The sequence below is a fragment of the Periplaneta americana genome, chromosome 4 (assembly GCF_040183065.1).
Source record: "Periplaneta americana isolate PAMFEO1 chromosome 4, P.americana_PAMFEO1_priV1, whole genome shotgun sequence".
Classification (NCBI taxonomy): Eukaryota; Metazoa; Arthropoda; class Insecta; order Blattodea; family Blattidae; genus Periplaneta; species Periplaneta americana.
The window spans coordinates 29,468,949-29,493,546 of NC_091120.1; the positions used below are offsets into that span (position 1 = coordinate 29,468,949).

At 36.4% G+C, this 24,598-nt stretch overlaps 1 protein-coding gene across 1 annotated transcript in view; it reads right to left on the reverse strand.

Annotated features, from left to right (window-relative positions):
- Positions 1–23,694, reverse strand: part of Noc2 (Nucleolar complex protein 2) — a 37,237-nt gene extending 13,543 nt beyond the window's left edge. Inside the window, exons 1-6 of the mRNA XM_069823076.1 lie at positions 23,162–23,694; positions 22,493–22,776; positions 18,900–19,006; positions 10,734–10,849; positions 7,824–7,987; positions 1,710–1,934 (exon numbers count right to left, since the gene is read on the reverse strand). Of these exons, the coding sequence (XP_069679177.1) occupies positions 1,710–1,934; positions 7,824–7,987; positions 10,734–10,849; positions 18,900–19,006; positions 22,493–22,776; positions 23,162–23,381 (1,116 nt within the window). The 5' untranslated portion in view covers positions 23,382–23,694. The remainder of the gene's footprint in view (positions 1–1,709; positions 1,935–7,823; positions 7,988–10,733; positions 10,850–18,899; positions 19,007–22,492; positions 22,777–23,161) is intronic.
- Between the last annotated feature and the right edge of the window lie 904 nt (positions 23,695–24,598).

A 24,598-nucleotide genomic window follows, 5' to 3' on the forward strand; every position in this document is an offset into this window, starting at 1 on the left:
GGATTACATATGCAATCCCCATCTGTATGGATTACATATGCAATACCAATCTGTATGGATTACATATGCAATCCCAATCTGTATGGATTACATATGCAATCCCAATCTGTATGTATTACATATGCAATCCCAATCTGTAATGGATTACATATGCAATCCCAATCTGTATGGATTACATATGCAATCCCCATCTGTAATGGATTACATATGCAATCCCCATCTGTATGGATTACATATGCAATCCCCATCTGTATGGATTACATATGCAATCCCAATCTGTATGGATTACATATGCAATCCCAATCTGTATGGATTACATATGCAATCCCAATCGGTATGGATTACATATGCAATCCCAATCTGTATGTATTACATATGCAATCCCAATCTGTATGGATTACATATGCAATCCCAATCTGTATGTATTACATATGCAATCCCCATCTGTATGGATTACATATGCAATCCCAATCTGTATGGATTACATATGCAATTCCAATCTGTGTGGATACATTTGTAATCCAAATCTGTATGTATTACATATGCAATCCTCATCTGTATGGATTACATATGCAATCCCAATCTGTATGGATTACATATGCAATCCCAATCTGTATGGATTACATATGCAATCCCAATCTGTATGTATTACATATGCAATCCCCATCTGTATGGATTACATATGCAATCCCAATCTCTATGGATTACATATGCAATCCCAATCTGTATGGATTACATATGCAATCCCAATCTGTATGTATTACATATGCAATCTCCATCTGTATGGATTACATATGCAATCCCAATCTGTATGGATAACATATGCAATCCCAATCTGTATGGATTACATATGCAATCCCAATCTGTGTGGATACATTTGTAATCCAAATCTGTGTGGATTACATATGCAATCCCAATCTGTGTGGATTACATATGTAATCCTAATCTGTGTGGATTACATATGTAATCCAAATCTGTATGGATTACATATGCAATCCCAATCTGTGTGGATACATTTGTAATCCATATCTGTGTGGATTACATATGCAATCCCCATCTGTATGGATTACATATGCAATCCCAATCTGCGTGGATTACATATGTAATCCTAATCTGTGTGGATTACATATGTAATCCAAATGTAATCCACTACTGTTACCTGGAGTGTTTGGATGTATCTGTGACTTTTTTCCTCCGTAGGAGTACATATGTAATCCAAATCTGTATGGAATACATATGCAATCCCAATCTGTATGTATTACATATGCAATCCCTATCTGTATGGATTACATATGCAATCCCAATCTGTATGGATTACATATGCAATCCCAATCTGCGTGGATTACATATGTAATCCTAATCTGTGTGGATTACATATGTAATCCAAATCTATGTGGATTACATATGTAATCCAAATGTAATCCACTACTGTTACCTGGAGTGTTTGGATGTATCTGTGACTTTTTTCCTCCGTAGGAGTACATATGTAATCCAAATCTGTGTAATCCACTAATGTTACCTGTTATCTGGAGTGTTTGGATGTAACTGACTTTTTTTCCTGAGAGAGAGAGGGAGGGGGGGAGGGAGGGGGGAGAGGGAGAGGGAGAGAGGGAGAGGGGGAGGGGGAGGGAGAGGGAGAGGGAGAGAGAGAGAGAGAGAGATTGATTAACCACTTCAGTTAAATTGTCTTATTAAATGACGTTACTTGCCTTCAAGACCCGTTCTAGCAGCTCCTGCTGCTGATTGGTAGTGATTTTGAGGATACAGAGGAAGGCCACCACGCGTACTGTCTCTTCCCCCAGACCCCACAGCTTCACCAGTCTCTTCAGCAACAGTCGCTTTTGCTTCGGGAAGTACGGCACAAAGATCGTCAGTTGATGGAGATGTTTCAGGAGTACCGTCTGAATTTGTGCAGATGACACATTATCTAGAAACTGAAGAAATGAAGGATATCTCAAAACGCATGTTCCAAACTAAATTATGAAGTATACATGCTGCTCGGATTTAAGAGCAATATAAGCCACAAAAACTAAAATATACATTACTGTATGCATATAACAAATTAACATTAATAATGTCTGTCCACACATAGGGAGTATCTCGAGTAGACAACTCAATAATATAATAAACATATTCTCAGAGGAGGAGAAGAGAGAAGATGGAGAGGGAGAAAATAGATTGATACAACACAGAATGAATTAGGAAAACAGGAGGTGAGAACACAAAGTGAAAGGAGAAGAGAGAAAATTGAAAGATGAGAAGAAGCAGAAGGGTATAAAATTTTGTTATTATAGAATTAGAAACGATGACAATTCAGAAGGCGGTCGGCTGTTATAAGCGCCACAATATTTCTGGCATGTGACGTCACAAGCTTATGTTGTAGAACCAATCGAAATCAGTCAGTAACAAGTGCTTACCGAGTTTGTTTGTTCACGTGTGAGTGTTTCAATACATTGAATATGTAAAACTAAGATATACGTTGTGTGTGTAAGGTAAATAAATGGAATGAGAGACTGTAAAAAGACGAGTACTGCACAGGCAGACACGGGAAATAGTGTTTAAAGTGTGTAATTATTTAAAAAACATTGACGAGCAGAATGCTGCCAGCCATCATGCAATGTCGTCAACTCGCAAGAAATGACTGCAGAAGCGAACTGTGCAAAGAATTGTTAGTGAAGGGAACAGGATTTGTTTGGTGTCATGCTTACAATAATAATCATAATAATAATAATAATAATAATAATAATAATAATGATTTATTTTAGCTGGCAGAGTTAAGGCGGTAAGGCCTTCTCTTCCACTCAACCAGCAAAAAGTGTATATACATATGCATGAACTTACAAAGAATTCAACAATTTGATTTAGATGAGAGTTACATGTATACAAGAGTTATTTACGAATTAAACAACAAAATACTATGAACTATTAATTAAACACTGAAATAAACTGTGTAGCAGAATTAAGCTAAAATACATACAATGTTAATATATTTCAAATAATATTAGATAATAGAAAGAGATTATTATGAGACAATTTTGAAAATACAGCACTATCAGGATGATGTCTAAAGAAAGAAGTAACAATGTAGTCAGTGATAGTTTAAATCAGTATGATTGGAGTGAAATGCTAATAAGGTTATCTTTTAAGCTGTTTTTAAAGGTGTTTATTGTCTTGCAGCCCCTAATACTTTGTGACAAGGAATTCCATTGACGCGAGGTGGATACTGTAAAAGATGATGATAACAAGATGTTCTATGAAGAGGTATACTTAGTGTGCCACAGATAAGTGATCTGGTATTTACGTCGTGGTTGGAGTATAGATAAGAGAACTGAGACGAAAGGTAATTTGGTGTTGAGGTGTGCAGAATTCGAAAGAGTAAAGACAAAGAGTGTAAAGTTCTGCGTTCTTTAAGTCAGAGCCATGACAGACTTGTGAAGGACGGTGATATGTGATTATATCGTCGGATGTTGCATACGTATCTGACGCACATATTCTGAACTCGCTGTAACTTGACTGACAGTTCAGAACTTAGGTCACTTAACAAAACGTCACAATAATCGAAGTGCGGCATTATTAGGGTTTGTACTAGGGTAAGTTTTAATTGCTGGGGCAAGAAGTTTCTCAAGCAACTCAAGCAGTGAATGGAGGAACAGATTCTTTTTATCGTTTCCATAACTTGAAAATTCCAACTTAGATTATTATCAAAAAAGAAGCCAAGATTTTTTATGACAGATGAATAAGGGATTAGCGTACTGTTAAGGGTAACAACTGAAAGATTACTGTTATTAAGGGAGTTAACTAAACGCTTATGGCCAATAATTATAGCTTGAGTCTTACTTGGATTAAGTGCGAGTCCGAAATTGGAAGCCCAAGTGGAGACAGTGGCTAGGTCACAATTTAACTTGTCAATCGATTCATTGATCGTATTGAATCTGGAATGTATGTAAAGTTGTAGGTCGTCGGCATAGAGGTGATATCGGCAATATTGTAAGTTCTTTGATACATCATTAATGTAGATAGAGAAGAGCAGTGGTCCTAATACGGAGCCCTGCGGCACTCCTGCCTTTGTGCATCGCCATTGGGAGAATTGATTATCAAGTGAAACACACTGTTGGCGGTCCTGTAGGTAATTCAATGGCAAAAGTCATTATTATCTTTTGAGAATTTAAATTTTCTTCAGCACTATAAGTACTGCATGTACGCATACAGTACGACATGGCAATGTTGTAAGCTCACTCTCTCTGTCTCTCTCGGCACTAACTCTAGGAGACGACCGCCTTCCGAAATACCGTCGAATCTAATAATATAATATGAGAAGTATAGAAGTGTTAGGATCTATCCAATAATAATACAGGAATCTTCTAATGGTCGTGCAAAACAAAAGACGGAACAGACAAGAGAATAAAAAAGAATAGTGGAAGAAACAAAGAGAACAGATGGATGTGGTTATGAAGAAGGAGAATGCATAAATAAAAATAAAGAGAGAAATAGCAGAAAGATAAAGAAGAGAATGTAAAAGAGAGATAAAAAAAATTGAGTTATAAAAAAAAAAGAAAAGTTGACAGAAAAGAAGAGGAAAATGAATTCGTACAGAAGAGTGCAACGATGAGAAAAATGAGTTGGAGAAAGAAGAGGATGAAAAGTAGATATTGAAGAATTAGAAGCAAAAGGAGACGATGCAAATATATAGACAGAGATACGATAATAAAAAGACTGAAGTGTTGGACAAAGTAGGAATTTCAACTGCACCCAATGGACCAAGATCCTTAATTCGCTTTTCCATAAGTGTTAGACACAAAAGCACAGAAAATAAAAAAATGACTGCATGACTCACAATATTATGATCACCAGTATGGTTCCACGTGTTCAAATACGAAACGTAATAATGACTATTTTGTGATTTCGATCTAAAAAAATGGCTGCATGACTCACAATATTATGAACACCAGTGTTGTTTCAAGAGTTCAAGTACGAAACACAATAATGACTATTACAGCTGTGAGCAATATGGGATGAAGATAAATGCAAACAAGACTAAGACCTCATCATAGGAAGAAAAGTAAAGAAGATAAACTTGCGAATTCTAAATGAGGCAGTAGAGCAAGTGGACAGCTTCAAATACTTTGGATGTATTATAAGCAGTAACATGAGCTGCAGCCAGGAAGTCAAAAGGAGGATAGCAATGGCAAAGGAAGCCTTTAATTTAAAAAAGGAGCATCTTTTGCGGACGTCTGGAGAAAGAACTAAGAAAGAGACTAGAGAAGAAAGTGCTTTGTGTGGAGTGTAATATTGTATGGGGTAGAAACATGGACATTATGATGAAGTGAAGAAAAGCGATTAGAAGCATTTGAAATGTGGATATGGGGAAGGATGGAGCATGTGAAATGGACAGATAAAATAAGAAACGAAGCTGTGCTGAAAAGAGTGGGTGAAGAAAGAATGATGCTGAAACTGTCTTCTGAAGGATGCATTGGAAGAAATGGTGAACGGGAGAAGAGTTTGGAGCAGAAGAAGATATCAGATGATAGAAGACATTAAGATATATGGATCATATGCGGAGACTAAGAAGAAGGCAGAAAATAGGAAAGACTGGAGAATGCTGGGTTTGCAGTGAAAGACCTGTCTTGGGAAGAAAAGAATGAATGAATGAATGAATTATAATTTTGAATTAAAACTTGAGTTTTTGAGACAGACTCTCATATGCATTCGAAATTCAGATTAATCTTATTTCGGTTTAACCACATAAATCCCTATACTGGGTGTTCATTTCAAAGTGTGTCATGACGTCACATTGATGAGTCAGCAATTTGAAAATGAGTTTCAGCTTTAGTGTCGGAGAAGTTGCCTATTAATCAAGACGTTCAATCTGAACTTGAGAATGTGTACGGTATAACTTGAACGTCATAGCAACAGATGGCAGTCTGTACAGTCTGTGTGCTACCATAACCTCTTTCGAACTGTGTTTTGCGCGGCCAAGTTGTATGCAGGGTATTTGTTATCATCGGTTGCATACGGCAACATTCCACAACACAAATCAAATGCTCCGTGTCCATGTTGACAGTCCAAGTTAATGTCAACAAATACGTAAGTAATCGTCTTAACCCTCTCCCCATATCCCGACAGTAAGAAAAAACTCATCTCAGTACATGTTTCGAAACAGTTCACATTCCTGCCACTACCGGCGTTACCGTACATATCGGTAAGTACTCTTCTGAATGAACACCGTACTTGCTAGGCAACTTCTCTGGCACATAAGGCTAATACACCTCTGCGGAAGTGTAGGAAGATTGAATTCTCTAGGCTCATCGACTAGCTACATAACGGCATACAGCGAGCCATGACACACTTTGAGCTGAACACGCAGTACTGTATATCAAACTGGGGAGCAATCAGTCTTTCGAAATAATATGCGCTACTTTGAATTAACTGATTTTGAACTAACGAGTTTTTACTATTTATAAAAAGAACAGAAGAGGAGATAAGGAGATGAAGGAAGAGTAGAGGAGGAAATAGATCACACATATAAAAAAGAGCAGTACATGAGAAGAAGGGGGAGGAAGAGCAGACAGAAAAGGAGAAGTGAATACATGTACAAAAGTAGCAGAAACAGGAGAGAAGTGAGATGGAGGAAGCGCAGAGAGGAGTACATGTAGGGGAAGAGTAGAGGTGAAGAATAGTACAACAAAATGTATACTTAGAAAACGATATAATAGTAGGGGAGTAGTGGGTACAGTGAGACACAAAATATTAAGACATATGTATGCAAGTGATAATTCAAGTATTTTTAAAATTAAAAGTGCAGTAGAAATAGACATTAAAACATGGAGTATAATAATACATAAACAAAAATGTTAATAGATAAAGGACATAATATACAATACGTGTTTGTCAAAAAAATGCAAATGTCTCACTGTTCCCATTCAGGAGGGTACAGTGAGACACCACAGTGTCTATTAACGGACACTGAAATGATTTACATTTATTTCAAAAGAAAGGAAAGCTTGCTGTCTCTTTATCTTGCCATGTTCTGTAGGCTTATTTAGAATCATTTTGATTCTGACTTCGAAACCATTGAAGCATCTGGAACATTTGGAAAAGTGAATTTTCCATAACATTTCAAACTTTTGCGAAAAAGTGAAATTAATTTTTGGTGACAACAAAGCTTATAATTATAAGAATTTAATGTAATTCTGTATTATTTTTTAACATTTTCTTAAATTTTGTGAATAATTTTTTATTTATGAAACCATTAAAATGTAATGTATCCATTATTTTAAGCTACAGTTCCAAAATTGGGTTACTAGTATGTTCATTTTTAATGTTAGTTACTGGTAAATGTAATATAATTACAGTTTGTTTTTGCAAATCATTGATACATGGGAACAGTGGGACGTCTCAGTGTACCCTTCAATGGCATGTCTCACTGTTCCCTTTACGCATAGTTCATTTAAAAATGACGGCATCACTTCAAAATTAAAACAAGAAAGACGAAATTTTGCCAAACATAATCTCAAATATCATAGTATTAGAACAAAACATTCATATTTATATCTCATTTGTATATCCAATATAACTTTCATTAAACACAAGCCAAAATTTTACTTCTAGAGTGAAAAATTACGAATTATTTTCTCATCACTCACCTTTATAACTGGAATCAAATCGAGTATGAAAATACTGTTATTTTACTCATGCAACATACAACTCCACTGTTGCCAACATCTCAACATCAAAATTTACCATCTAATAAAATATGTCTCACTGTTCTCCCTGTCTTACTGTACCCACTTCTCCCCTAATTAGAAGAAACTAGACTGCCTAACCTTGATCAGGTCCTTGAAGTAGGGCTTGAGCAGGGCCTTGACCTTGGTCCACCTCTTGCACTTGTTGAGTTGGATGTGTTCCTTCCCAGAAGCCGGCAGTTTTAAGCAGCGCTTGAGTGCCGGCTGCAGTTCCAGCACACACATCTGCACCACAGCATTAAACACTGAAACGAAAAGGTACGAGGCATTGCTACAACAAACAATTTCAAGCTTGGAACCATATGACTGCTATATACTGCCTTCTTGGACGCTAAAGGGAGGGGGGGGGGACAAAAAAGAGAGAGAGAGATATGTCTACCCACTTCACTTATGTGATATGGATTCCGCATATTGTGGATATATGGCAGGACTGACCCATTTTCAATAGAGTTCTGTATAGACAGAGTAGCGCAACTGTTTTCCCTACCGCTTGCCAAAAATGTGGTGCTCTGATTGGTTCACATGAACTCGACCGCTCCTCTGACCCAAAGCCCGCTTGCAGTCGCATAAAAAAACCATTAAATTCGATTAAATAGGAGTTTTCTTATTAGTTTTAAGACTGTAAAATGTCACAGTGTTGTTCATATGAGAAAATTAATAACTTCATTCCTATTTCACAAATTTACATAAAATTGTATATAGTAATCACTGTTAATATATTATTTTTATGTACACACTCTCAATACGTTGGAGTAAGGAATATTATCAATTGTAATATTATCTAGCATTGGTGGAATTAGTAAGTTTGTAAGTATGTATGTAAGTTCATTGTTAGTAAAATACATATACAAAATTACAAACAGAATTCTTTCCTGAAGGAGTAAAAACTCGTGTTCAGGGAGTTATCCAAATACATATTTAACAAAAATAGGTTTTCATGAAAAATAAATATCTGTCGCAACAGAAGGAACACTGCCCATTGGGAAGCAGAAAGAGCTTATTGGAAGATTGAAATTTTATTCAAAGTAAATTGGCTATCCAGTTTTCATTACATTGTGAATAAGGAACAAATTCACTCTAGCATCACCAATTTAGGAAGGTACTTAAAAAAATCAGTTTTGTTATGAGATTTAGAGGGAATTATTATCAAAATACCTTCCAGTGAATTGTTGGCTCAAAGCAAATAATCTTTACCAGTATAGTTAAGAACAAAATATACTGTAACATTATGAAACGCATGTTTGAGAACAAACGCCGCTTCCATAAAGGAATATCTTCTTGTGATATTTCACACTATTATTAATACAAAAACTTAGGGAATTCAGTTTAGAAACACATATTGCCTTCGTTGGTTTTGAAAAGGCATTTGATAAAGTGAACAGACATAGATTGTTAGATACATTAGTCGAAGATCATATTCCACAGCAATTTATACCTATAATCTTTATAAATTATGTATATGATTGCAGTAAGATTGGAAAATGATTTTCACATTGGTGAGAAATTCATAAAGAAGTGAGACAAGCATGTAACTGCACTGTGGCCCTGGAGTTTACTCAGTCTCTAACACAAATGAGTAGCAAGGGCATTTCTCTGAGAGTAAAGGTGGAGGGGAACACAGGACTGACATTCCTTCTTGCCATTTATGGTGACTGTCTGTAAAGGTAGGAGTCTTAATCTCCTGCCACTCTCTGAGCTGATTTGACCTGTAATAGGATTGACTGACTTTACTGTCTCAAGGGACACTGTTGCAATGTACCACTTTTCTTAAATTTTACTGGACATGGTTGCAACATATTACATTCCAGATCCTTACAAATACAATACATTATAATGACAGATGGGGAGAAGCACTATCACCTTTACTTTTTAACTTCGCTCTAGAATATGCCATTAGGAAAGTCCAGGATAACACAGAGGGTTTGGAATTGAACGGGTTACATCAGCTTCTTGTCTATGCGGATGACGTGAATATGTTAGGAGAAAATCCACAAAAAATTAGGGGAAACGCGGAAATTCTAGTTGAAGCAAGTAAAGCGATTGGGTTGGAAGTAAATCCAGAAAAGACTAAGTATATGATTATGTCTCGTGACCAGAATATTGTACGAAATGGAACTATAAAAATTGGAGATTTATCCTTCGAAGAGGTGGAAAAATTCAAATATCTTGGAGCAACAGTAACAAACATAACTGACACTCGGGAGGAAATTAAACGCAGAATAAATATGGAAAATGCCTGTTATTATTCGGTTCAGAAGCTTTTGTCATCCAGTCTGCTGTCAAAAAATCTGAAAGTTAGAATTTATAAAACAGTTATATTACCAGTTGTTCTGTATGGTTGTGAAACTTGGACTCTCACTCTGAGAGAGGAACAGAGATTAAGGGTGTTTGAGAATAAGGTTCTTAGGAAAATATCTGGGGCTAAGAGGGATGAAGTTACAGGAGAATGAAGAAAGTTACACAACACAGAACTGCACGCATTGTATACTTCACCTGACATGATTAGGAACATAAAATCCAGACGTTTAAGATGGGCCGGACATGTAGCACGTATGGGCGAATCCAGAAATGCATATACAGTGTTAGTTGGGAGGCCAGAGGGCAAAAGACCTTTAGGGAGGCCGAGACGTAGATGGGAAGATAATATTAAAATGGATGTGAGGAAGATCTTGCTCAGGATAGGGACCAATGACGGGCTTATGTGAGGGCGGCAATGAACCTCCGGGTTCCTTAAAAGCCAGTAAGTAAGTAAGTATACATTATAATGAAATTAAAGTGGCTCGCTTTCATTTTTGTCACTGAGTGTATACATACAAACATAACTTAGGTTAATACACATTGTGAATGAAAAATGTTTATCTATTTAGTAGGATTTACCTTTATTTCTCACGTAAAGTGTAATTTAAGGTAAACCTCTATTTAGAACACGAATGTGAATTATGTTCTATGAAATAAGAGATGCAAAACCTGATGCTTTTTAAAGCTGCTTACCTGATCCACCTTCAACAAGAAATTCTGCTTCTTCAGGATCTTCATCCTGGGGAGCTGCAACACGTTGCAGAGCAGAGTGGAATATTTTCACAGCACGCCTCAGAGCATCCAATGAACTATTAAAAAAATAAATTAATAAAAATTTTAATGTCACATATTCTATGCAAGCCATATGCCACTAAGTAAGATTATCTGGAAATCTGACTCTGAAACACATTTCTCACACCTAACTTCTCCATATATCTGAACACCTCCATACAATAACAATTCCTTATTATGAAATTGGTTAATTCTAAGTAACATACTGTGTAATTCGAACAATCCATTAATCCCTAGTTGAAAACATGATTATATGTACATTCACGTTCAGTAACAATAAAATTACCTAAACAAACTACATCAAAATTATCGTATTTACTAGGTCATAACATGCCAGTGAATATAATACACACCTATGCCAAATAACGTAGAAGACCTATTGTAGGAGTGAAAATGTTTAAAAATTAAAGTCATATTAAAGATTATGTTTTATTTAACGACGCTTGTAACTGCCAAGGTTATATCAGCATCGCCGGTGTGCTGAAATTTTGTCCTGCAGGAGTTCTTTTACATGCCAGTACATCTACTGGCATGAGCCTGTCGCATTTAAGGTGTTAGGTACGGCAGTAAAATTTTTGGAAATATTCAACATTTTTTTCCTCCATTACTGTATCTTGTACAATAATGAAAATTGGTATTGTAAAACACTATCCTTCTGCTATATGAAAAAGAAAAATATTTTAAAGATTAAAAAAAAATATACTTTTTTTTTTTCTAAATTAAAAATGCTGGCAGTTCACTGCGCAGTGATGAAGTGTTTTTCCCTCATAACTCATAAACTTGTTAACTTTTTCTTGTTCTCTCTCTATTTTATTGCTGAAACTCATATTTACAATATCATGCTCTTTCAACTACATTCCTTAATAAATTATATTTTTTTAATTATGTGGTAGAAGAAAATATTGATATTTAACCATTTTTTAAATGAATTTATTTTTATCAGACAATCTATCAAAGGTAGAGTGTTCTTGCATCATATTGTAGATGTGACACGTATAAATACACACAAAAAATTATATCGCAGAATGTTGGATAGTTTTTTAAGTTATGTGAGAAAAGCTTCATCACTGCACAGTGAACTGAATTTTGAAAAAAAAAAAAAAAAAAAATGCAAATAATTTTTTTTTTTAAATCATAAAAATATTTTTTTCATATAGCAGAAGGACAGTGTTTTAAACATACAAATTTTCATTATTGTACAAGATGCAGTAATGGAGAAAAAAAATGTTGAATATCTCCAAAATTTTACTGCTGTATGCTGTACCTAACCCCTTAAGCACACGTAAATGCCATCGACCTGGGCCAAGATCAAATCCGCAACCTCGGGCACAGAAGGCCAGCACTCTACCAGCTGCACCAACCAGACCAACTGTGTAATGTAAGCACATGAGAATATCCCGTTAATATTGTCATCTATTTATCCATTTTTGAGTAATGCCAATGTAGGCCTATTAACTTTCAATAATTATACATGTACTGTGCATGCGTCTGTTTCGCGCCCATATCTAAGCACAGCTGAATATTATTAGATCTAATTTTTAATATATTGCAAACACCTTCCCTTGGATAATAATAAACCCTTCCAAGTACTTTGTTATCGAGATATAGCATCACTGTGAGACACGCAAGTTGGTGTTACGTCGAAGCTATTCATGCATCAATCGCTCAGACGACACTCTACAGTACACAGTAAGTACAAATTATTGTTATTCAAGAGAGGGAAACGCAACAATCAGTCAACAGGTGCTGCATATTTGTGCTTTCTGCAGACTGAACTATCACAACAAACGGTACCACTGCCAACATGGTTGAACACTTGGCTACTTCAAGATAAAACATCTGCGCATTACCGTCGTGCAGTAAAACGTCATTTGAATGAACGGTATCGAGGCAGATGAAATGGATGCAAAGAGCCTGTTGCATGACTGATGCTATCGCCTAAATTTTTATTTTTTATTTTAGTTGGTTATTTAACAATGCTGTATCAACTACGAGGTTATTTAGCGTCGATGAGATTGGTGATAGCGTGATGGTATTTGGCGAGATAAGGCCGAGGATTCGCCATAGATTACCTGGCATTCACCTTACGGTTGGGGAAAACTTCGGAAAAAACCCAACCAGGTAATCAGCCCAAGCGGGGATCTAACCCGTGTCTAAACCCCATTTCAACTTGGTTGATAGGCTTTCCCCTCTACTCACACTCTCTACCATCAGTGAAGGGGAAGATGCTTCTGTCCATTTCACAAACATTCGACTATTTGACTTTCAACACAGTGACAAATTTCATTATTTAACATTTGTACCAGTAATCTTTATTTCGGAAGTCTACACTAAGCGTTTCTATTTAATTTTCATTGCTGTTAAAATCAACTGGCACATTAAAAGCTACTGACAGCAGAAGATAAATGTTTTCTTCACCGCGAGTTGCTACTCTACGGCATTCAGAATGGGACAGTCTGCACTGTGTCGTTCCCCCTCTAAATGCATACTAGAAGCCAACATTTCTTCATTTAATTAATTATTAGTTGAATATATTGTATGAACGGCACTAAAATATGCCCAAACATGTAATTGTCAAACATCTGTACGGCTATATTTCATTATTTACTTAGTACTTTATTTAATATTTTATTTTCTCGTGTGTCCAGCTTGGGGGGTGCAGGTATAAGAGGTAACAGCTACCATCTCTGTCGCTGACGCACTAGGTGCAAGTAGAAGGGGAAAGAAATGTCGTTTAGTGATGGGTCGCTCAGGAGCGAGTCGTTTCGAATGAACGACTCCCGCTCTGGAGCGGCTCTCTGCTCGCTCCTTACAAAAGAGCGAGTCGTTCATTACATTTAGCTCCCTACTGTTGGGAGAGCAAGGCAACTTCACCTCGCTCTCTTGCTTATGGCTCACCCCAACGTTCCGCTCCCTCCACAACAGCACAGTGCTCCACAGCTCCATTACAGCTGTGTACAATCCCTGATCACAACGATGCACAGCACGTCTGTCAGTGTGGTCATGCGCAATGACAAAGAGTGAGATGTGCGATGTTTAAATTACACTTCAGTACAGATACATTTAAACGTTGCCTATTGTAATGTTTCTGTTCTCCTTATTGCTAAATAGATCATGTTTGCACATTAGCCATTTTTATGTAGCATTGTACAATTTCATAATAAGCTATTTACTTATTTATACTACTTTACCAACACTTTCAGAACTGTTTTTAATTGATCTGTTTATACTACATACCGATACTTCACGATTGTTACTGGTTCGTAAAGTAGCGTAAGTAATGTAAATAGGCTCTCTCCCCTCTAGGATGACATGGAAACTTAACTTACTGCACGTTTACATGAAGCTTTTCTCCACATTCACAGACAGATACAAACAATTCGAATGTGTATTGCAATGGCATCTATTGAGAAGCATGTGTACTATATCATACACATGCTCTGCAGTTATCATAGAAGAGTCGGAGCGGTGCGGTGGTGAAGTGTGGGGTGAGTGATCACTAGGAGCGAGCTGGTTGAGAAAGAGGGAGGGCACTGTACCGCTCCGCTCTTTTGAACAACTCTCAATGAACGACTCCTCAAAAGGAGCGGGAGTCAAAGAGCTAGCTTGCATCAATGAACGACTCCGACCCATCTCTACCCGTGTCCGAGCGCAACTTCAGACCGGCAGCGATCGCCTAAACTCAGTCCCCACGACTTCTGGTTGTGGGGACTGATACAATATTCTCAGAAAAGTAGCTGTTATCTTTTTCTAACTATTCCATCATTATTTCCATAATGAAGCGGGCACTACCATAAGTTTATATGAAAAAATATGTTTCATTGTTAGTATATAATACTCTGCACTACTTTATAGTACACAATTACGGCTCACTCTGTATAATGAACTCATTATTACTTTTTTAATTTGTGAGATTTATGAATGAATCCACCAAAAGACTTCCTTCAATTCACTATCTTCTATCCTACTTGTCTGTGGTGTAATAATCATGATGAAGATCTGGAACACATTCTTCTACACTGTCCATCCATAAACCACAAAAGAAGTAAATTAAAATCATCAATACCAGTTGCAGAAGATACAACCCTGCACTATATATTAACTACACCCCAGCTCTGGCTACTAGCAACAGGCATCTATAATGAACACCGATCAAAATACTCCTCATTTCTCGTGAAAAACAACTGAATAGAATACAGTGGACTATAGTGGACTTTATGTTGTCAGCAAACAGCTGGATACATTAAGAAGATTGATTGATCTTATCAAAGAAGTGAAATTCAACAATGTTTCATCTGGTAGCAGCTTGCTTCATAGTATGAACTGTTTTTAGAACATTGTATATATTCAGTGTCATGTCCAATGTTGCCAATGTAGCATCGTCACTAACAGTAAGACTGATCTATATAATAAATTATCAGTTGGTATTCCCAGTTTTGTTGTCGACCTGGTTGGAGAGTTGGTGTAGCGCTGGCCTTCTATGCCAAAGGTTGCGGGTTCGATCCCGGGCAAGGTCGATGGCATTTAAGTGTGCTTAAATGCATCAGGCTCATGTCAGTAAAAGAACTCCTGCGGGACAAAATTCCTGCACATCTGGCGACGCTGATATAACCTCTGCAGTTGCAAGCGTCGTTAAATAAAAACATAACTCCATAACTTCCCAGTTTTGTTTTCTCAGACAAATGAATGAATTTAAAAATATGGGACAAAAACATGTCCTGTAAACCTCTTTCTGGACAATGGGACATATTAGCAAAAGGGGACGTTCCCATATTTTACAAGACATATGGGAACACTGTGAACGAAAAAGAAGATTATGTATTTTGGCTTATTCTTATAGACTGCAGCTTCGATTATAGTTGTGATAACTATCTCAGTTTTCTAGAATGAATTAACAACTAATTACAATAATCAAAGCTCCGCTATACATTATACATTTTCCTTAGTTACACATGTAGTGTAATATATTTTTAAGAATAGATTTTAAAAATCTTATCTTTGTAAAGGCTGATAAATGACTTGAATGTTAAAAATATCCTATTAAGTAGAAAATAATTAGATCAGTAGGTATCTGAAAAAGAAAATCCCAAAAAATAGTAATTCAAAATCCTGTAACATTTGTGTAGATTGTTTACGAAATCACATCACAGAACTTGTAAGACACACAAGAGGGGCAAAAAAAAAATAAATAAATAAATAAATAGGGATAACAGACACAGCAATTTGGAAGATGAACCAAAGAAACAATCTGAAATCAAAATCGACTGACTCTTACTTTCAATGTCAGTGATGGATACAGCTTAAAAAAAAAAAAAAAAAAAAAAAAAAAACTAAATAGTTTTGGTACTTCTTTCCTTCTTTTTCTGCTTTTTTTTCTTTCTTCAAACTTAATTATATTGTTATAATATCAGACGAATGAATTAATTTTAAAATATGGGACAAAAACATGTCCTGTAAACCTCTTTCTGGACAATGGGACATATTAGCAAAAAGGGGACATTCCCATATTTTACAAGACATATGGGAACACTGTGAACGAAAAAGAAGATTATGTATTTTGGCTTATTCTTATAGACTGCAGCTTCGATTATAGTTGTGATAACTATCTCAGTTTTCTAGAATGAATTAACAACTAATTACAATAATCAAAGCTCCGCTATACATTATACATTTTCCTTAGTTACACATGTAGTGTAATATATTTTTAAGAATAGATTTTAAAAATCTTATCTTTGTAAAGGCTGATAAATGACTTGAATGTTAAAAATATCCTATTAAGTAGAAAATAATTAGATCAGTAGGTATCTGAAAAAGAAAATCCCAAAAAATAGTAATTCAAAATCCTGTAACATTTGTGTAGATTGTTTACGAAATCACATCACAGAACTTGTAAGACACACAAGAGGGGCAAAAAAAAATAAATAAATAAATAAATAAATAGGGATAATAGACACAGCAATTTGGAAGATGAACCAAAGAAACAATCTGAAATCAAAATCGACTGACTCTTACTTTCAATGTCAGTGATGGATACAGCTTAAAAAAAAAAAAACTAAATAGTTTTCGTACTTCTTTCCTTCTTTTTCTGCTTTTTTTTCTTTCTTCAAACTTAATTATATTGTTATAATATCAGACGAATGAATTAATTTTAAAATATGGGACAAAAACATGTCTGACTTACAATCCACTGCAGTGTAGGGGAGGGTATCTCTCTCGAGTAGACAGATACACATTGTGTGTCTCCCTGGCAGTGATGCCAAATTAGCAACTTTGACGACAAGTCCAGCGACTATTAAGTGTTTTTTGGCAACAATTTCTTCAAACTTTTCTATTGCTTAAGCCCTATATAGGGATTTAGTGACCTTTCCAGCACCCTCTAGTGACAAAAGTAAAACTTTCTCAATTGATAATTTTATTACGAAATCCAATGATTTTTTAACTATTGTGTATGACTTTCTGTACACTTCAGTTGGCAGTATAACACACAGGAAGTGCGTACACTATTCTCAGACCCATGTTAGTGGATGTTACGAGGCGTATTCTTAAAGTAAGTTTCATTTTCAATTATAGCTGTCGCATCGCTGCAATCGTTATTTTGCGCATGCGTGTTTTCTTCTTCAGTCCTCAGGCAAGCTGTGCATGCAGTTTCAGAGCTTCAGTCCGTGTGTGTGGTTAGTTGTGATCAGTTGAAATGATTAAAGTGATCGAGCAACCCGCCGACTGTGAGATGCGGTCTGTTATCCTTTCTTGAATGCGAGAAACATCAAACCAGCTGACATTCATCGTCAACTTTGTGAGGTGTATGATGATGATGCCATTAGTGATGGAATGTTCAGGAGATGGGTTAGGAAGTTCTCTGTGCATGACGAGCAGCGTACCGGTCGGCCATCTTTGATCAATGACGATTTGATACGTGCTGTCGATGAAAAAATTCATGAGGACAAGATGTTCACAATTTCTTCGCTTTCCTTGAATTTTCCACAAATGTCGCGGAGTGTTCTCTACAAAATTGTGACAGATCGATTACGATATCGAAAATTGTGCTCACGATGGGTACCCAAGATGCTCACCGAGGAACACAAAACCAAACGAGTTTCCAGTGCATTGAGCTTTCTCACACATTACAGTGAGCAAGGCGACCATATCGTGACAGGTGACGAGTCTTGGGTGTCTCACATGACACCTGAATCGAAGCAGCAGTCCATGGAATGGAGGCACACTGAATCGGCAAGAAAAAAGAAATTCAAACAAACCATGTCAACACGCAAGATCATGTGCACTGTTTTTGGGACAGAAAAGGAATCCTATTCATCGAATTCTTGCCTCGGGGTGAAACCATTATTAGAGAAACCTATTGTCAGACCTTGAAGAAGCTCCATTGCGCAATTCAGAACAAGAGACGTGGGATGCTGACCGATGGGGTTGTGTTGCTTCATGACAACGCTCGGCCACACACAGCTCGTGACACCCAAAATCTCATCTTGAAATTTGGCTGGGAACAAATTGACCATCCACCCTACAGCCCGAATTTGGCACCGAGGGACTTTCATCTCTTCCTGCACCTCAAGAAGTTCCTCGGTAGTCAACGTTTTGATGGCGACGATGAAGTGAAAACAGCAGTGCGGGAGTGGTTTGCATCACAGGTGGGCGAATTGTACAATGAGGGGATAGAAAGACTTGTGCCACGACTCGATAAATGCCTCAATAATGGTGGAGATTATGGTGAGAAATAATTGAAGTGTGAAGAATACAATGCAACAAAAATGGTTTGTAAATATCTTCCCATTTACTTACTACACCCTTTTGGAACTTACTTTAAGAACACGCCTCGTATATCAATAAATTTCAATTATAATGTGACATTGGTAATGTAATTTGACTATTCTACTGTTCAATAACTGTGGATTTCGTTACTGAATGTTTTTCATAAGATTTTAAATTTAAAATCACAGTGTTCCAAAGTCCAAATTGTTGGAATTAGAAAGTTTTCACTAGGCCTATATTGTACTATTTTTACACTTTAGATAAAGCAACTGTAGGCAGTGGGAAAATTTGTTTCAGACCTACCCGGTGTTTCGCAGTTCTTCTTGTAACTCTTTCACCATTTTCAGGGTGACCACCCGATCATCTATTGGCTTGTCATCAGCCTCAAAATCACTCTCATCACTTGCTACCTGTAACAGTAACACAACAAAAAAACCTATTCCATATTTCATTAAGACTCAAACAAACTTCTCATCACATTTTTAAAGATTACTCTTTACAAAAAAATGCAAATTAATGGAAAATAAATTTTGCTAACCTCCAAAACATGAATCTATGCATTTTCTTGTGTTTTTGTATGTGCTGTATCGATCCTTTACAAGTTATGTTCCATTTTTTATATGACTGTGTTAAGAGACTCATTTACCAGTAGGCTAAGTATGTTACATCCTAAAGAAGCAAATATTAGGGGTGGCAATGTTTTGGAGAAAATGGGCTTGTCTGAAATCACTAATTAGTCCACTCAGCAAAAGGCAAGGCAAAAGATGTTTAAGAATTGATATCTTGCAAGATTTAAGTTCCAATTCTCTCCTTAAAATAGACTAAGGATAATTTGCAAGCCTAGTTTTTCATTTCAACGCTTATCCAGAATTAAACTGAAGGAGTGATGTGGGGGGAAAAAGGCAGACAGAAAACTTTAGGGTGCCTAAATTGTAAATCTACAAAATGGCTGTGGTGACTCTTCTGTATATTTAATTGATTTCTTTGTAATTTACCATATTACGTGCATTTCTCGGAAAAAAGATTAGGTGAGGTTTACTTTCCCGTATAGGTAAATGAAAGTGTAACACCAAAAGATAGCGTAAATTGCACGAATCCCTCAACAATAATCATTCTGTATGCTAAATTTGATTTCACTTCCGGTAATACAGTAAAATCCCTCGTATCCGGCACCCAAATAACCGGCAATACCAAAACAACGGCACTTTTGGCTTGGCCCAAAAAAAAATATGTAGTCATTCAAAGATGTGAGTGGTTTTTGTGGATCGGACATGTCGCATATTGTTTACTCTTTACATTGTTCATGCGCGAAAACATAGACAGAAAACTCCATTATGTCCTTGGAGTAGATCAGGTACCATTGGTAACCTATCAACCAATCAAAATCAGCCAGCTGACACAACTATGCTGTGTCGGCAACAAACCTCTCCTAAAATTCCTTACATGAAGAAAAAAAAAAAAAAATCTACATAGCAAAATTAAAATATTGGAGTGCAAAAGGTCAAATGACTTTATTGTCAAGCGCCTGGCATTAGAAAACAACAACATAGCAAAAATTTATTTCAGTTACATAGAAAGTCATACGAAATTTAAATATAATATAGTGTAGGCCTCATATTATGTTTTTAGTTTTAAAAAGGTCTTAAATCTCTGGGAGGAGAGGGAGAATCCTGGCATCCAGAGGGGGGAACTTCCCCCTGGGTCATCCCCCAAATTCATCACTGATTTCCAGCACCACAAGGAAAGTGAAGATGGAGCTGCCAATTAGAACCTTAGCTGAAATATCGTTTTATAAACACTTTCGTGCTTAATAGTAATGAACACAAAATTTCTGCCTGCTGTCTGCCTCCAGGGTGAGGGTAGGGGTAATACTGTTAGCTGCAACACCATGCTCTGTCCTTGTACTTTCCACGTGCTTCACTATAAACGTCAGAAGTCGATTCTTTCATTGTGGTAGGTGCAAACAGAAGTAATAGCCTATATAACACTTCCCGTTTTTTTTTAGAAAACATGTCCCCCAAAATTATTAAGATGTGCAGTCCATTCGAGGGTGCAAACTAGGGAAAAATCTGAAAGAATAGAACAGAGAAGCTCCGCCCCACTATCCCCTCCACTAGGAAGTAGGGGTTTGGAGTGGGCTGACACCTAGGGGAGAAAAGTGGAAGTGAAAATGCCATCTAGGAAGCAAAAATAGACTAATGTTCTGTGTCTATCCGTGCGTTTTTTTTAAGTGCTTCAGTAAAGCGCTTCATGCCTTTGCTGCAGCAAAATGAGGGCCAAAAAAAAAAACGTAAGTAGGTCAAATGACTGCAAAATGGTGGACAATTAATATTGGCTTCTATTTCTGCCGTAATAAATTGAACCCTAAAAGAACCGAACATGTTAAATAGTTTCGACTTCCATGATAATGACATGCAATTATTATTACTAGACGATTTTAACAATAATAAACGTTGCAAAAGACCAAAACACGCATTCCACCATGATGGATCATGCAGCAAACTCGTAGAGCGAAGTTTTGATTTGCTGCACGCTTGCTACAACGCTGCTGCAGCGACGGTGAAGCAAATGTAATAAAAGAACGGTCTGCTGCAGCGCTTTACGTCTTGCTTTAAAAAAAACGCACGGTTCCTTCTTCTTTTCTCTCTCTCTCTCTTCCTCACTCCATCTCTATGCTTTTTTCCTCCCCTCATTTCGTCACTTACGGTGGGATTCAATTGATCATTGCCGCCCTCACATAAGCCCGCCATTGGTCCCTATCCTGAGCAAGATTAATCCATTCTCTATCATCATATCCCACCTCCCTTAAATCCATTTTAATATTATCTTCCCATCTATATCTCGGCCTCCCTAAAGGTCTTTTTCCCTCCGACCTCCCAACTAACACTCTATATGCATTTCTGGATTCGCCCATACGTGCTACATGCCCTGCCCATCTCAAACGTCTGGATTTAATGTTCCTAATTATGTCAGGTGAAGAATACAATTCTGTGTTGTGTAACTTTCTCCATTCTCCTGTAACTTCATCCCTCTTAGCCCCAAATATTTTCCTAAGCACCTTATTCTCAAACACCCTTAACCTATGTTCCTCTCTCAAAGTGAGAGTCCAAGTTTCACAACCATACAGAACAACCGCTAATATAACTGTTTTATCAATTCTAACTTTCAGATTTTTTGAGAGCAGACTGGATGATAAAAGTTTCTCAACCGAATAATAACAGACATTTCCCATATTTATTCTGTGTTTAATTTCCTCCCGAATATCATTTATATTTGTTACTGTTGCTCCCAGATATTTGAACTTCTCCACCTCTTCAAAAGATAAATCTCCAATTTTTATATTTCCATTTCGTACAATATTCTGGTTACGAGACATAATCATATACTTTGTCTTTTCGGGATTTACTTCCAAACCTATCTCTTTACTTGCTTCCAGTAAATTTCCCGTGTTTTCCCTAATCGTTTGTGGATTTTCTCGTAACATATTCACGGCTATGTTAAGTACTGTAATTTGAATTTGTTATTATTAGTGCAATTGTTACCTTGTGAGGACTATCGAATGCACATCTGATTTTTGCGGAAGGGAGCTAGTTAATAGGTGTAGGTTACTTTTTACCATGCGAGTGTCGAATGCACATCGATTTTGGAGGGCGTAAGTTTGTTATAGGAAGGCTAGGGAGTAAGCCGCCAGGATGGGGAGTTGAGAGAGAAAGCACACAGCAGACAGAGAAAGCAGCTGTTGTGCGAGAAGCTGTGAGATTGGAGGTAGGTTTCTCTACTGCTGTTCTGTTCTTTCAGAACCAACCCAAATTAGTTGCATGTAGGCTGTACGGTATTATTGTGAAACTGTAATAAATATATTTATTCTAAGGAAAACATAATCTGTTGTGACTCACTTCTAGATTGTGGTCCGGTCGGTGAATGCGGTCTTCTTTCTTCTCCTCATTTTCATCTTCTTCATCTTCATCTTCGCTGTCTGACACGTTAAACTGCAGAAGTTTCTTGTCGTTCTGTTGCAGAAATTTGTAAAATTCTGGGTCAGTATCACGAAGCTTCTCCAGTGACTTTTTGTGTGCATAACCATCAAACGTATTTTCAACACTATCGTCAGAATTTGCGTCTTCTTCATCGTCTTCAGAGACCATGCCATCTGAATTGTCTCCTCCAGAATAGTCCCCACCTGTAACAGAAAACAAACTCCATAAATACAATACGGTAGGGCTACATGCTTTTTATAATGAAAATTCATTACGTTACTTACTGCATAAACATCTTTTCAGTTTGCTCATGTTATTTTCTACCAAAAACGTTAATTTATTGATATATTATGGAGTTTAAATGCATCTGCCATATTAACTTATAAACAATTTCTCAACTTTAATCTGCCATATTATAAATAATTTCTCACTTTTAACTTGCAACTTAATCACTAATCAGTAATAATACAGACTAACTGTAAACAGTCAAAGGTACTATAAACGACTATTTGCTACCTACAAACTAGGTTAGGTTTGTTAAACAGTTAAACCATTTAAGTAGGCCTACAATGTACAGCTGAAACAAACCTTCATTCGCAGAGTCTCCATTAACTGCACGGGTTTCATTATCAACATTTTTAGTGTCATCTTCAGACTGATTATCACTGTCCGCAGAGTCATTAAACGTCGAGCTCATGAAATCGTCTACACTTAATGTGCTTAAGTCATTTTTTGAGCTCGTTCTTTTACGCTTTGTTCGTTGCTTCCTCAGACTTCTCAAAACTCCTTCCTTTGCCTTCACTTTCATAATTATAATCTTGATAATCTATACAATGGATTGATGTGAATCAAACATAACCTAACAATAACACGTGTTATACATAAACCACATAACACGACAAATACAGTATCTACAAGTACTTTACACTGTTTAAAATTAGTTATACAGTTCAGCCAAACTTTCTTTTAATTTTCTAAGTGTTTTTACAATTTTACATATAATTGTTATGCAATACACGAATATAAAATACAATTTCACTTAGCCTCACAATCAAACATTTCAATCGTCAACAGTGTTGCCAACACATAAATATTAAATTGTATCCCCTTCAGTATAACACCTGAAAATCCGTCAGAATCCGCCAAATTAAAAAATAATAAGAACCAATATATAATATAAAACAAATTTTAACACAATTTACTTGCCAATCCTGATTAAAATAATAATTCGTCTAACTTGATTACCAGGAAATCTGAAACAGGGGATTCTTATTATAAACATAGTTTGGAGCAGGCAGGGCTGTTCAGATAAAAAGTAAAATCTCCCAAAAAATTAAACAATTAAGAATGACAGCAGCTAAGAACGTCAAAAGAGTTGTAAATCGTAATTTCCGCCAGAAAATCCGTCACCCCTTCAAAGTCATTTTTTTCCCTTGCGCTACGTGTTTTGACGGAATTTCCATCCTGTTGGCAACACTGTTCATCAACGCAACACCAGGGTTGCCAAATATAGTTCTTGGTTTTCTTTTCTACAAGAATCCTAAAAAAAAAAATACCTAAACAGGCGAATATTTCCCTTATATAGACCAAATACTTTAATGTAAATATATTTTTACTCTGGGTCTTTTCATAGAAGTATAGTAAAAAAAACTTTAGTATCTTACTACAGTAAATTTAGATTTCTAGTTCATTTCGTGTTTCGATAACCTCTTCTATCCACTGGTTCAACTCACTCACTCTCGTAGCAACATGCCCTGTACGAGCCGAAATGTCACGGTATGACTTTTTTTTTTACAGAGGTGTGAAAATTATTAGAATAATCTTAATTTTAAAGGTTTTTTAATAGTTCCTTCACAAATATTCATTGAATTGATGAATATTGGTATATAATATTACTATACTGATGTAGGATATATTTACTACTAACAATGCCGGAAAGCATTGTTGTACATGGGTATTTTTCTTATTTTACAATTGTTATGGGAATTCAGAAATTATTATATTATGTTGGCGGAATTGGAAACA